This window comes from Carassius carassius, chromosome 22, assembly GCF_963082965.1.
Source record: "Carassius carassius chromosome 22, fCarCar2.1, whole genome shotgun sequence".
Lineage (NCBI taxonomy): Eukaryota > Metazoa > Chordata > Actinopteri > Cypriniformes > Cyprinidae > Carassius > Carassius carassius.
Genome location: NC_081776.1, coordinates 2,721,475 through 2,736,892, shown reverse-complemented (window position 1 = coordinate 2,736,892; position 15,418 = coordinate 2,721,475). Strand labels below are relative to the sequence as shown.

The following is a 15,418-nucleotide window of genomic DNA, read 5'->3' as shown; positions in this document are numbered from 1 at the left end:
TACGTAATTGATTTTATTTATTGAATTGTCTTTAGAGTAAAGCACTTTTAAAAGGGGGAAATATTATGTAGACGATTTTAATAAAACATTTTAACTAAAAACTATACACATTTCTTTATGCTATTATAGGATTTTATTACATGGTATTATATCAATTAAATTGTGAAAATACAATTTCTACTGTGTTGAAACAGCCTATTCATGTTGAAAAAATACAATAATAAAAAAAAATTATGCATTTTGAAAAAACTTACTAAACATCTATAAACTAAAAATATATTATATTAAATCATAAATCTCATTATGCATGATAGCTGTTGCAGATGCATATAAATTGGCTACAGGTGTCAGAGATTCATGTGTAAATATTATGCATCTCAAAGGATGCAGAACGAGCTTCTCTCAGGACTGAGGACTGACCCACTGAGTTTCTCAGGCAGTTGTTTGCTCTTGATGGCCGTCTAAACCTTTCTTTCACTGTCTATGGTCAGACTCTAGACACTTCCAGAGCTGGTCTCTGGCGCCCCCCCAGCAGGCTTTGCGCTCATCACTCTCAGGCTTTCTGCAGGTTTGTCAACAACAGTTAACAGTTAACACTCGCAATATAAATCACGTATTCACATGTCATTGACATTAATAAACAGAACGTGTTTAATTTATCAGTGTACTGATAGACAGTCGAGAGTAACGTTACACGTTGTTATTTACATGCGAGTTTACTGTGGCTGACAGTCCAACTCCATTATAAAAGTATAATATTCTAAGCACTTAGCAAAGACGGTTCATCACTTCATATGCTTTCTGTAATTATTATTAAAATAATAAGTGGTAATTAGTCATATTCTGAAGTACAAAGAGTCCCAAGGAAGAGTTAAGCATGTGGGAAGTCTGATGACGCAAGCCGTTGTGTAAACGGTAGTTCTTTTAGTGACCGCTAGATGGTCAACTTAAGCCACTTTAATTTCAGATATAAGTTAATTTATATATATATATATATGTATATATATATATATATATATATATATATATATATATATATAATGAAATAAAAATTAAATATAAAAAAAGTTTTAATTCCCCATTTCTCAATTTAATTTAATTTCTCATTTTAATAGAGTTTCTTTTAATTAACTAATATATATATATATATATATATACACATCCATAATGCACAACAAAATTAGTAAAACTTTAATCAAAATTCAAATTTATTTTGTAAAATAAAATATAAAAACTGATCTAATATAAATATATTATGTGGTTTTAGTATTATTGAGATGTTAACTACAGAGATTATAGATCTATGTAATAAGTATCTCAATAATACTAAAACCTCATTATATATTTATATTTTTTAATTTTTATGCTTGATTACATTTCCTTTTTTTATTTTAACATTTAATTAAATGTTTGTTTATTTGACCCATATGACACTAATTTGTCAATTTGTTAAATTTGTTTGTAAATTTATTAAAACACAATATCTGGCCATTTAAAATAAGTGAAAAACATGAAAATTTTGCTCTTCGTCTGATTTGAGCTGCTGTCAGATTAAATAACCAGACTGTAAGAGAGCATGTGACACGTTTAGGAGAATCTTTTCCAACCTGAGCAGCCTGAGTGACTTTTGTGTTCCACTTGTGTTAACTTTGAAGCGATGATTCTTTCATCTGGCTCTGTTTTTTTTTTTTGGTCTGTGGTGTGTAATTACGGGTCAGCGTGGGGCTGTTTAGTTTGTTTTCTGTCTGTTTTCTCTCTCAGTTGCTAAGGAACTGAGATGTGGCATAAGTTCCAGTCACACATCTGAGATTGAGCACCTATTAGCGATCAAAGTGATTTCAGTAATGCACTGTGTTTTAATAGTTTAATTAGTGTACCCTGGAGACCAGCATATCAAATCATCAAATTAGCATCCCATAAACACCCAAGTCAGGAGCCCGTAGGAGCATGAGAAATGACTTTAAACCGCTGCAGCTCCCAAGGATCACACTTACTGTTTCACGTGTCAAAACATTCATTAATAACAGAATAGTCCTTTGTGCCGCTGGCATGTCAGTTAGCAAAAAGTACATCAAAGCTATGAATATAAGTGCATCTGTGTAAATAAAATTAATGCATTTAGCAGATGCTTTTATCCAAAGCAACTTACAGTGCATTCAGGCAAACATTTTTTATCTAACGTGTTCTTTGGGAATTGAACCCACAACCTTGTACGCTGCTAATGCAATGCTCTACCACTGAGCTACAGGAACATAATAAAAATATATAACTTGATATAATATAACTTAATGACAATATAGCAAATGTCAATAAATGAAACCAAATTTTATATGGGAAATATAAAAATAAATATTAATTCAAAATATTATTAAAGATTTTAGAAATATAAATAATACTAAAATAAAAATAAATAACTTTTTATAATGTAATATATAAAATGTTTTTCTATTTATTTATTTGTTTTCCTTCACTGAAAGCACCTCTGGATTCCAGAGGCAGAGGGATTATGGTTTATTGGTGGAGCTTTTTTAGTGCGCTCCTCTTTTTAGCATGTGTGCATTTGTGGTGTGTTTTGATTTTTCATATTTCTGAGGTGGACAGAGGACAGTGGTGTGTGTTGTCCTAGCATTGCACTTCTGAAGAAAACTCCCCACTGCTCTTCCTTTGGACCTCTCTCTTTCTTTTAGACTCGAGGAGGCCTGATGTCACTTTTCAGAGATTTATTTCAATCCCTTTTGAGGGATGAAGTTTGTTTCATGACTGGCTTTTATCAAACCCCAGGGATGCTCATCAACACACTGTTCCTGCAGAATAAACATTCACACGACTCAGCGGTGTGTACAGAATGCAGAAATGCTGCTATTTGTCCAGTGTTTTTTTTTTTTTTTTTTTTAGAGTATATTTCAAACCACGTTCTTTTAGTGTTTCATTTCTGAGCATTTTTGGGTTTAGTGATTTGAACAGACTCCTAACATCAAGTAATAAACTCTGGTACTTCAACATCCTAAAACACATTGGAATTGTAGCAGCAAATTTTACTCCAGAAATGTAGTTTATAACACAGTGTGTCATTGGTGGTATGTATTAAAACTGATTTTTTTTCTGGTTGCATAATGCAGAAATTGAGAAGGCTGTTCAGAATATGCAGATATTGAACCTCCAGCAGATAAATAGCCCAGGGGGATTTTCATTCTGACACCCCTGTAGTGATCAGCATTGATTTGCAGCGCGCAGCAGGATGCCAGGAATATTGAAGCTGAGCAGCACAGCTGGTTGTTGATGCTGTTGATATCAACTGTGGACAAATCATCTGTTTGATCCAGCCAGAGAAACGCAAATCCTAGCCGAGCCAGAAGAAACCTGAGGTCACATGACGCTAATGCTGCTAATGAACCGCTTTTTCTCCCACATGTGTGAAGGAAGGGCCCTGTGAGATTGTTGTTATGCCATTTATGGCTTCTTTCACTAAAGCAGATCACTGATTCTGTATGCATCTGACGGAAACTAAAGATGCTATTGATTCAAAGTTGTCTGGGTGTTTCAAATCACTGTAACTAATCCGGACGTCCTGATTGGCTGACGCCCTCTTCCTCATTGCTTTTACGACTGACACAATCCCTAGTGCCTTTTGTCCACCTCCCAGTGTATTATTGTCATCCAAATGCTCCCAATTAACAATGCTTCTGCTTTTTCTGAAAAGATGAGGCTTGGATGTCCATCACAGGGTCAGTGTTTTTCTTAAGAGCCTTGAATGTCGGAGCACTGGGCAATAAAGGATGTGTATTGTGTACCAGTTGAAAACAATGCAGCATTGTTGACATTAGTCTCTGCATACTCGAAATCAAAAACAATTGTAACCGAAGTGATTGCAAAGGTGTATCAGTGCCTGCATATTCCAACCAGCGAGCCCAAGGGATGTGTATTATTAGCGTATCATCAACAGGTTTTGTTGAGTCTAAACTGAGAACCACAAATGTGTACAATGGGTTTCTCTGAATGCTGAAGGAGCTGTATCAAGCTCCCCCTTATAAAAGCTGTCCAGCAAAGGAAGTAGGTGCCCTGCATACATTATGCAAATTTAGCAGAAAGGATAACAACAGGGAGTGCAGAAACAGTGTGTTTCACTGAGGTTCAGTACAGACACAAGATGTGACCCCATGCTTGGTCGAATTTTTTTAAGAGGTGTAAATTTAAAATAAAAAATGTATTAAAATTAAATATTCAGCATAATAAATGAAAACAATATTTGTAGTAATGCATTACTTTGTGAAAGTAAGGGATTTCTCTTAATTTTTCTGTAATTGAATTACAGTTACTTCTGGTGTAATTGCATTATACTGTATAGAACAATTCTATCTAAAACAATAATAGATTTAACATCAAGATTTAACATCAAGTGTTAAAATGTATATATTTTAATGTATCCTGTCTTTAAATACTTAGGTAAGTTCAAGAATAATGTATGCTGTTTTCTATATTTTATTTGAAAGAATTAAAAGAGCTGTTTCAGGTCTATCCTTGTTCATCTGGTCGTGGTTAATATGCGATTTAGAAAGTAATTAGTAATAAGTAATGAAATATTTTTAGAGAGAGTAATTAGTATAGTAATCTAATTACACTGTGGAAAATGTAATTTGTAGATAGCAATTAATTACTTTTTTAAGTAACTTACCCAACACTATATATATATATATATATATATATGTATATGTATAATTAGATTACTATACTGCCCTATTACTAAGGCATCACTTAAAACTATAAAAACTACATTTGCTTTTTCTTTTCAAGCAGTCCAACAGGTGTCAACAGTCAGCTTTCAGCATAAAATTACAATTAAATCATTTACACCGCAATGCATGCGCACACACATAATCCAAAAAACTGACTAATTACTTGTTTATATCTCATAAAGCTCTGAGCATATTATAAAAGGTGACCTTTACTTTTAATTTTATGTTGCATGTCTTTTTTACCGTTACTTGACAGTGCACCTCCCGTTATTTAAACCGTGAATCCGTGATTGAGAGAGTGCGCGAGACTGTGGAGTCTGTGGGCGGCGCGTGAACGCGGCGTCTCTCCTCTCGCGCGCTGTGATCGTACAGTGAATGAAGCTCTAGCGTGGGAAAGACGAACAGGATACGCGAAACACTGACATGGCTCCACTGTAACATCACTGGAATAGCTGTTACTGTGTTTTCAATAGATCAGATCTCCAATCAACGTCTAACTCGAGCGCGTTAAAAGCCTGAAGACGATGCGTTTGATCACAGCCAAATCACATCTGTTCATCGCGCAGCTGTGGCTCATCTGTCACACAGGTATCAAGTAAATACAGTCCTGAGTGATAGATGTGTCTTCTTAGATGCTTAATGCTTCGTTTTGGACATGAATGCATTGATACGTAAAGTTGCATGTATCCAAAAAGCTTTATTTCCACAGGTTTTTTTATGCATTTATGAATTTATTATTGATGAATGCATTATTTTTTGATGAAAGTTTAGGTTATTGCGTTTAATCTATGCACTGCAACAACTGTTGGGAATATTTATCTCAGTCCTATATGACAATATGCTTTAAAATATATTAGACTTGAATTCATTAGAATGTCTTCTGTGTGAACAATGTATTGGTACCTTTATATAGTTCATATAGTTTATAATCATTATATTTTGCTTTATTTGTGGTTATTTGAGTGACTTTTTAGGTTCTTACAAGTGTGTAGTGAAAAAAACCCCCAGCATTTCAATATGTTTATGAATAAATGTATTGGTTCATGCAGGCTGCCTAAATGTAATTTCCTTTGCTCTTGGCACTCGATCAGTGATATGATGGTCTTTTAATCTCTCTGTCTCTGTTCATCCTGCTGAATTAAATGTTATTTGACATGGTGGGGGAATATAAAGATGTGTGTTTTTGACGGCATGGGTCTTGAGCCATCTGCATCTCTGATGCCCTGCATGCTGGCACATCACAGGTCTCTTTTGCTCAAAGTTGATCTCTGAGCTGTCACAATGCACCATTGTCTTGTCTATTTTATTCTAAAATGTTGCTGATCTTACTCCGAAGCATTAGTTATTCCATGTTTTGGAGTTCCACGGGAATCTGTGCTTTCACTGATGTGTGTTGGAGATTTGTAGAGTGCTGGTGGTGCATGTTACACCCTGTTGTTGGATGTGATGGCAGGGGAAGTCTGTTTTTGTGGTGCTTTTGTCTCAGTGATGCTCATTCACCGTTAATGCCAGCAGCAGGAAGAGAGAGAAAGAGAGAGAGCTTCTGCCCACCAAACACATGATTGATGGATTCACACCAGGGTCACCCTGCCATGTATCCAAATTAAATAAGCACAGCATGGGTGGTGATCTGGAAAATGTGGTTTAGTTTCTCTTGATCAAATGACTGACGGTGAAAAATCGATTTTTATTGATTTGCCTGCACAATCTAAACCATTTCATTATTAGATGTTATCTGAAAGTGACAGACATTACCAATCAGTTGTCATACTTTGTGACACACAACAACTGTATAATATAATATTGAAAATAAGCTTTGATTCCCATTCATTATCAGTTAAAGTAGATCATAAAATATGTAATCTGTAATAGTTTTAATGTGTCCCAGCTTGTAGTGATGTGACATAACACATAACCATATCTCCTTTAGGATATATATATATATAATTTAGATTTTGCATGCTTCATCATAAGCCTGCAAAAAAAGCTACTGTTCAGACCTTCATGGGCTTTGGTTTGTTGGTATTTGGCACCAGAAACCTGAACGTTTTTCCAAAGTTACTTGATACCAAAGAATGTTCAGAGAGTACTTATTTAATACATGTACATTGCACATTTGTACATGATTTTTACTGTTTTAATCTTCTACATTTTTGTAAAAAACACTAAGTATACACATTAAATGCATAAAATGATCATTTAACCACTTATATAACAATGCATAATAAATCGCTAAATAAATAGCTATAATGAATGTTTAAAGTAGAAAAAATTTCTCAGATCTTTTAGTGTCAAAAGCTGTGCATCCAATCAAATGAACTGTAAAAAAAAATAACATGATCAGTAAGTCATGGTATGCTTTTACATTTTTTTTAACTCATCAAAATAAGTTAAGCAATTTATTTATATGAGATTCAACAAAAAAATTTTTTTAAGTCAGTTTGATATAATTTAAGTTAAAATGACTTAAACAACCAAGACTGAACTTAAGTTTTCAGGTTGAAATTGTTGGAAATGCAGTGTGGCATTTTAATGCAAACTACTGTGATTTGGTAGAAGTTTGTCAAATGAAACAGTTGCATCAGGGACAGATTGTGTTACCAACAAAACTTGACAACATAGAAGAAAATACAACCCAGAATACATTTAAATATAAGTCCACTCACAATGAGGATAAAAATGGCTTGCCAACCACAGTGTGTTTTTTATGTGGTGAATTATTCATGACAATGAGAGCATGAAGCCATTCAAAATCAAAATGATTCATTTTCTTATTCAGCCTGTTATGTTAATCATTTTGCGAATTATTGTGCCTGTGGATTTCCTGGACCCAAAACCCTTTGAGACCCATTGCTCTATATATACTTTTTCATAAATAAATAAATCTGTGTTAAATCCACATTAATTATTGACGATTATGGCCTATCTAAAATTCAGCATTCGTAGCATAAAAAACAACTCCGCTGAGTTTTGTATATTGGGACATGAATAGATGAGATTGTTAAATCACGTCCTTCTGATTTCTGCTGCGAAACACTGAATTCACCTTAAACTCACAGGGCAAACTGTTACAGGTCAGAGTCGTGTCAGATAATGAGCAACACCAGCGCAGACTCGTGTCTGTTGAGTGTTAAACAGCTCCACTCTGTGTCTAATGCAGCTCCAGGAAATGCTGCTTGTACTGTTATGTCATCTTATAGATGGAGACTTACATAATGAACAGAGGTATTTTAGATATTAAATGTGCATTGGTTTTAATCAACCTGAAAAAGTTTTGTGCTGAAACTGATGCTATTAGTTTAGGAAAGAGCATTTTTATAGTCTCATACTAGCTGTTCATTCTCCTGAGAAAAGCCATTCAGTGTTGAAGAAACACTCTCCTATAATGAGGACAAATGGCAGACAATGAGATGGCTAGCCATCTTATTTCCATTTTTCCAAGTGGTTGCATAGCTTTCCAATGTGATTGATTTAGATTGAAGTCATTTTGGATATTTACACCATGCCGAGTATCGCTTTCATTGACTGAGGTTGGTGTTTATGCATGTGGATGTCACATTTTTAAGCCTTTTGATGCAAAACTCATTAATAGCATGCTCTTCTCATGAGAATATGAGACTTTATACCCGAGATATAAGTGCAGTTTTTATAACCATTTATTAATGGGATTTCTGGCAAAATCTCACACCTGTCACATGCTTAACTTAAGCAGATTCTTTCTTTTTATTTTCAGTCCAAAATAGTGTTGACATTCGGAGAAAATATTTATTAAAGCCTGTTTTTTGATTCTCTATATAAGCATCTACAGATTTTCTTCTTATCTGTAGTTTGTATGTTTAGAGAGGAGACATAGAACTGGAGAAACCGTGAAAATGAGGCTGAACGCTGAAGGAAAACGCAAATCTCTTGCTCTTGACCTCAGGATGTGGAGCTGGAGCTCTAGTAAACCGCTGACAGTGGGCTGAACTCATAAAAGGCATTTGGCTCAATCCAGCGGACAGACAGTGAGGTGAGGAAGGAAAGCTTTTCCCGGATCTGACCTGGTGTCCGTGGCAATTGGGAAGACTGTGGAGGAAGTCCACCGGAGGTTCTGTCTGTTGTCAAGGAGTTTCCACTGGCACATCCTAAAAGTGAATGGAGAGCATCTCCTGCTTGGATGTGCTGTGACCAGCACTGTGTATATTATATCTGTGTGTGTTTTCAGTCATTCGCTCTCATACTCCTAAAAACTAAAGGTTCCGGAAGTGGATTTTCACAGTGATGCAACAGGAGAACAATATATGGTTCCTCAAAGACTCTTTCAGTCAACAGTTCTTAAAATAACCTTTTTTGAACATTTCAATTATCAAAAGAACTGTTTTCTGCTCTAAAGAACCTTGAAAGATTTCATGAATGTTAAAGGTTCCTCATGGAACTTTAGATTTCACATCAGTTGGTGTAGTCTCACAGAAAAGTATTGTTTCTCTGTTTTACAGTATTACTGTACTTTGGTACAAAACTTCACATACCGCTTCAGCAGATAAAGTATTAGGTTGACTAGTTTATCTTTTTTTAGGGGCCAAGCACCGAAGGTGCAAGGCACCTATTGTATCCGTTAGCGTAATTTTTTTCTTCCGCCGCAAGTCTATGGCAGCCCATAGAACCGCTTGCGGGAAAGTTGTATAATTTGGCACACTGATAGAGGACAGTCCCAACATTAACTATAACAAATTTGAAGTCTCTAACTCCAACTCTTTAGCGCTACTACTTGTCCAAAATTTCAATATTTTTATACTAATAACTTTTGAACTGTAAGCCAGAAAATGAAAATTCTTTTTTCCTCTGAATCCTTGGCTCATGCCAAGTCGAATTAACCCCAAAATTTAAAAAACGCAAGATGTAGTTTTTTCGCTAATTTAAATTTTTCATAAAACCTACTTTTTTGAACTCGTCCTAGACGGTTAGTCCGATTTTCACGAAAATTTGCTCAGATCATCTTCAGACAAAGCTATCAAAAATTTATGGAATTAAAATTGATTCGTCCAACCGTTCTTGAATGACACGTGAACAAATTTGACGAAAAGCATGCAAAAGTGCATGTGAGGCTATATCTCGGCAACGGTTTGGCATATTAAGACCAAACTTGGTGTGTGTTATAATAATCATGACCTGAGACTACCTGCAGTGTTTCGACGCAGCGCCACCTGGTGGTCAGGAGATATGAAAAATGCATATTTTTGCTTATAACTTCTGAATGGTTTGGCCAAAAATCACACAACTGGTCTCTTTAGATTCAGTGAGTCATGTTGAGTCGAGTGTCATCCATTTTAGGCGTTGGCCATTTTGAGTTATGTTTTAAAATGCTGTATTTTTTAACGCATTATCGTATCGTTATGAAAATAATTACAAAAATATTCGGCTCCATGCCCTGAAGGTACTCAAAAAGTTTGGTGGCAGCGCCACCTTGTGGTCAAGAGTTATAATGAAGTATCTAAAAAATGCTAATAACTTTTGAATAGATTAGACCAGGGCTATTCAATTAGTTTCATTCGAGGGCCGCATTATCAAATCGAAAAGTTGAGGTGGGCCGGTGGGTTGGTTTGGGGGTTTATCTTATTTATTGAAACATAACAGTTTCAATAAATAAGCTAAAGTAACCCTAAAGAAGTGTGGTATTTACTTAAATGTGGTACCCAACAGTATGCAAATATATAAAACCATAATAAATAAAAACTTGATAATTTACAGCTGTGTACAACTATTTTCCTTAGAACAAATAAATTATTTATACAAACTTATAGCTGTTGGTGAGAAATAATAATTATTTTATTTATAATTGTTATGCTTAAATGAAAATATTCTGACAGTGAGACTTGTTAACCACAGGCTCCCACTGTATAAAAAATGCCTAAACACAAGTTAAAAACTATACGCACCTTTACAAAGAAACTGACATAATTTCATAACAAGCATTAAATATATATTCCTCTACCCACCTAATAAAACTAATGCAATATAAATCACTATATTTACTATTAAACTATATAATATTATAGTATATATTTACTATATTTATTTATTACTACATAGTATTCAATATAAATATTGCACATTTCTGCCCAACCATGGTAAATTACTACAGTAAATGTGGTAAATGTTTGTAAGGGTGATTAGGGGATTTAAAGTCTTCTAATTTCGGTCATGCCACAATGTTTCTCCTGCTTTCCTCATCAGTCTTGTTGGGAATGTTGAGGCTGTTTCATCCGATTTAATACTAATTAAATCATCGAGTGATTTGTGGTTTGTAACAGAAATGTTTCTGTCGAACTGAAACGCTTCCACTGGTTGTCGCAACGCTGTTTAATATTAGTGTGTCCGGGACCGGGAGTAAACGCAACTCCGCGCTGGGCCGTGTTTAAACAACTAGTGAAACAACTGAAAACATCGCTATTTGTTGTAACTGTACTGAACGAGAAACCGCTTCAGATGATTCAGTTACGGAGCGGTCCGAATGAATCCGAATAGTTTTAGACCGTTATGCAAGCGCGTTTAGAAAGAATCGAACCAAAAGAATGATTCATTCACGAAGGATTGGTAGCCTATCGCTGGTTCAGTTGACATAAATTCGGGACACATATAATAACTGCTGAAATATTCACACGTAAAACGTTTCTCAGGTCAATCGGAGCGAAAAGAGGAGGAGGGAGGTTGGTGCCGTCGGGCCGCATGGAGATGATTGGCGGGCCGCATGTGGCCCGCGGGCCGCCAATTGAATAGCCCTGGATTAGACTATTGAAATGAAAATGGTCTCCCTATGTTCTTTGGGTCATGGTGAGAATTAGCCATACTTCCTGTCTGCCATTTTGATTAATACGGTTCTCATTTAGCGCATCAACAAATTTGCTGGAAGGATGCCAAAATGCATTTGAGGCTGTATCTCAACAAAGCTTTGACATATTTGCACCAAACTTTGTATGTGTCATTGTCACCTCACACTGACCATGCCACATCAATTTGGTAAAAGTGCCACCTATTGGCCAAGAGTAATAAACCATTCATTAACCTTCAATTATAAAATTTCCAAAAATGCTAATGACTTTTAATTGCATTAGGCTATTGTAATAAAACTGATCTCAAAATATTCATTGGGTTGTGTCGACAATAGACATACCAATTTTTTAGTAGGAAATCTGAATTACCTTTCCTCAATTTTGATTTATGTTAAAATCCTACCTTTTCTAACTCCTCCTCAACTGTTGGTCCGATTTTTCAACAAAATTGAGTCAGATCATCTTCAGACAGTGCTGACAAAAAGTTAAGCATTTTATATTGATTGACATAACCGTTTTCATACAGCACTGTTACAAATTTTAGGCACGGTGCAAAAATGCATTCGAGGATATATCTCTATAAAGCTTTGACATATTTGCACCAAACTTTGTATGTGTCACTGTCACTTCACACTAACCATACCACATCAATTTGCTAAAACCGCCACCTATTGGTCAAGAGTAATAAACCATTCATTAACCAGTAATAATTATATTTATAAAAATGCTAATAACTTTTTATTGCATTAGCCTATTGCAATGAAACGTAATGAATGGTCTCAATGGTTTATCATAGATACCAAATATGCCAGCTGGACTTCCTGTCTGCCATTTTGATTTATGTTGAAAACCTACTTTTTCGAACTCCTCATCAATCATTGGTCCGATTTTCACCAAAATCGAGTGAGATAATCTAGAGACTGTGCTGACAAAATGTTATGGATTTTGTGTCGATAGACAAATCCGTTTTCGCATACTGCAGCAACGAATTTGAGGCATGATGCTAAAATGGCACTTGTAGCTGTAGCTCTGCAATGCTTTGGCATATTGACACCAAACGTAGTGTGTGTCAATGTCAGTCACATTGAACACACCATATACATTTGATAGCAGCGCCACCTATTGGTCACACTTGATAAGCCAATAAATCATGCTACGAGAGGTTGTATTTATGCTCATTGTTGCATTTGGTGTGATGCTCCATGCCAAGCTTAGCTCCTCAATTTGCCGGTGGAGTGCTTGGCCCCGTAATTGCTATATAAACAGCTATATTCTTTTTCTTATATCTGTCAGTTTTGTCATTTTTATCTCCTGTGCTCAAATTAGTGCACTGACAGTGTTCCGTGCTTTAGAATTTAGACTGTTCACACACACACACACACAAAACCTTCTGGGACAAGTAGCATGTTTAAATGAATTTGCTTTAAAGCACATTCTGCTATATTTGGTTGTATTTGACCATTGAGCACCCGAGAAAGTCACTGACTTGTTCTTCATATTTACATGTATTAATTTAGCAGACTTATTTATCGAAAGCAACTAAAATTCTTCAGAAAATGTAAAAATACTGTTTATTTATTTGTTTGTTGTATCAGTTAAACATTGATTAGAAATGTTTGCTATATATCATTTATTACTAATTTAAATAATATTTATATGCAAAAATAAATAGATTTATTTATTTATTCAGAATAACTATGTACATTCTCTTCAAAAATCAGTAAAAAGCTCAACTATCTTTATAAATCTTAAATATGAATTCTATTATGGGTTCATGTAGTTTACTAGTAATACAAGTGTAAAAAAGCTTATTTTTTCATCCTTGGTCAACAGGGAGATCTCACAACAGGGCCAAGGATGTTATGTTTACAAAAGTATCCTTAAAAAAATGGATGAGGTTAGAAAATCCCACAACAGCAACACAGCCTTGATTTAGTTTTCTCCAGTGTCTTATAAAAACCTGTTTATTCTGTTTAAATGTAACTTTACTGCTCTGCAGTGATACAGACAAATTCATTGACTAAAAGTTGGATGATTGCAAATGTGAATACATTTTATTTTACTTTATTCAAAAAATTATTTTGTGTTCTACAAAAGAAATAAAGTCATTCAGGTTTGGAATAACGGAGAGTAAATGATGGCAAAATTAAAAGTTTTGGTCAACTACCCAAATTCTATGGCTTTTTTTAAAACATTATTATTATTAGTTTTTTATATATACAAAATAAATGTCTTTGACTTCCATGGTATTTTTTTCTATACCATGGAAATCAATGGCTGCCATCAACTGTTTAGTACCAATGTTTTCAAAATATCTTATTTTGTGTTCAACAGTTAAAAAAAAGGTATACAGTTCTGGAACAACTTCAGGTTGATTAAATGATGACCGAATTTTCATTTTTGAGTGAACTGTCCCTTTAAATTCTCATCTAGGCAAGTAAAGATGGATTATATTTCAGGATGTAAAAATTGGTCGTATTATAGCAAAGCTTTAAACTTTTCTGTCTTCAATTATTTTCCAACTCTTGACCTTGGGGATCCAAATATAATCTGTGCCTTTGGGAACACGTCATAATTAAATTAACAACTGTGGACTGTGAATTTAGGCTATGACTCTTTGTTTCCATGTGCCAAACAGGTGTTCTTCATCATATGAGAGCATCGCCAGACACAAAGCAGTTCACAGGGTGTTTCATCCAGGCGAGGGGGGATGTTATTTAGTGTCCGGATGAGGAGGGGGACTCTGATTTTTGTTGTTGTTCTTGAGTTAGAAACACGACGTGCTGGCCGGCTTCCCCAAGACTGTTCTGAATCTTTCCCAGCCGAAGCTTTGACTGTGAGCGAGTGACTACATTCAGGCTGTAGTAAACAACTTCTGCTTGCCAGATAGCTCTCATTCATGAAACTCTGCACTTAAAGAGTAGATTCAGAACTTTTACTGTAAAGTTGGAAACTTTATAAATGTTCTGACTTCTTCCACCACACAGTGCCATTTCTTCCAAATGACAGTGACATTAAAGTGAAGTGAAGTGACATTCAGCCAAGTATGGTGACCCATACTCAGAATTTGTGCTCTGCATTTAACCCATCCGAAATGCACACACACAGAGCAGTGAACACACACACTGTGAGCACACACCCGGAGCAGTGGGCAGCCATTTATGCTGCGGCGCCCGGGGAGCAGTTGGGGGTTCAATGCCTTGCTCAAGGGCACCTAAGTCGTGGTATTGAGGGTGGAGAGAGAACTGTACATGCACTCCCCCCACCCACAATTCCTGCTGGCACGGGACTCGAACTCACAACCTTTCGATTGGGAGTCCTACTCTCTAACCATTAGGCCATGACTTCCCCAAATAATAGTTAAAGTGAGTCAGGGAGCAACTTTCTGTGTGAAACAATTCGTTTTTTGCCATTTATGTGAGAATTTTACATAAACATTTTTGTTATTATTATATGAAATGATTACATAAAATATAATGATTGCATTTTGATTGCAACTTCCACTCATGTAAAAATTGTATTTATTTTTTAAAATAGTAATCATAAGTAAAGGTATAATAATAATAATTATTACATTAAATATATGGATTAAATTCCAAAAGAGAACGGTTGTATGTAAATAATGCAGATAAGTTAATAGTTTTAAATATTTTAAATAATTGTGAATATTGTATAAAATATCTGATTACTTTTAAACATATTGATTTCTTTCATTTATTTTAATGAATTTCATTGTTTTGTATAGAAACGCATCGTTTCCAGGGGTCATAATCACAGTAATTTGGATGAGACGTGAACATAGACGTCAATTACTGCTGCTTGTTTTAAAAAATGTCTAATAGTTTTGTTTATCTGGAAAATTGAAGAAAACCCGCA

General features: G+C 35.1%; 1 protein-coding gene across 1 annotated transcript in view; it reads left to right on the top strand.

The window, feature by feature from the left end:
• Nucleotides 1-4,884: 4,884 nt before the first annotated feature.
• Nucleotides 4,885-15,418, top strand: part of LOC132098672 (receptor-type tyrosine-protein phosphatase zeta-like) — a 51,844-nt gene continuing 41,310 nt past the window's right edge. Inside the window, exon 1 of the mRNA XM_059504778.1 lies at nucleotides 4,885-5,321. Within this exon, the coding sequence (XP_059360761.1) occupies nucleotides 5,258-5,321 (64 nt within the window). The 5' untranslated portion in view covers nucleotides 4,885-5,257. The remainder of the gene's footprint in view (nucleotides 5,322-15,418) is intronic.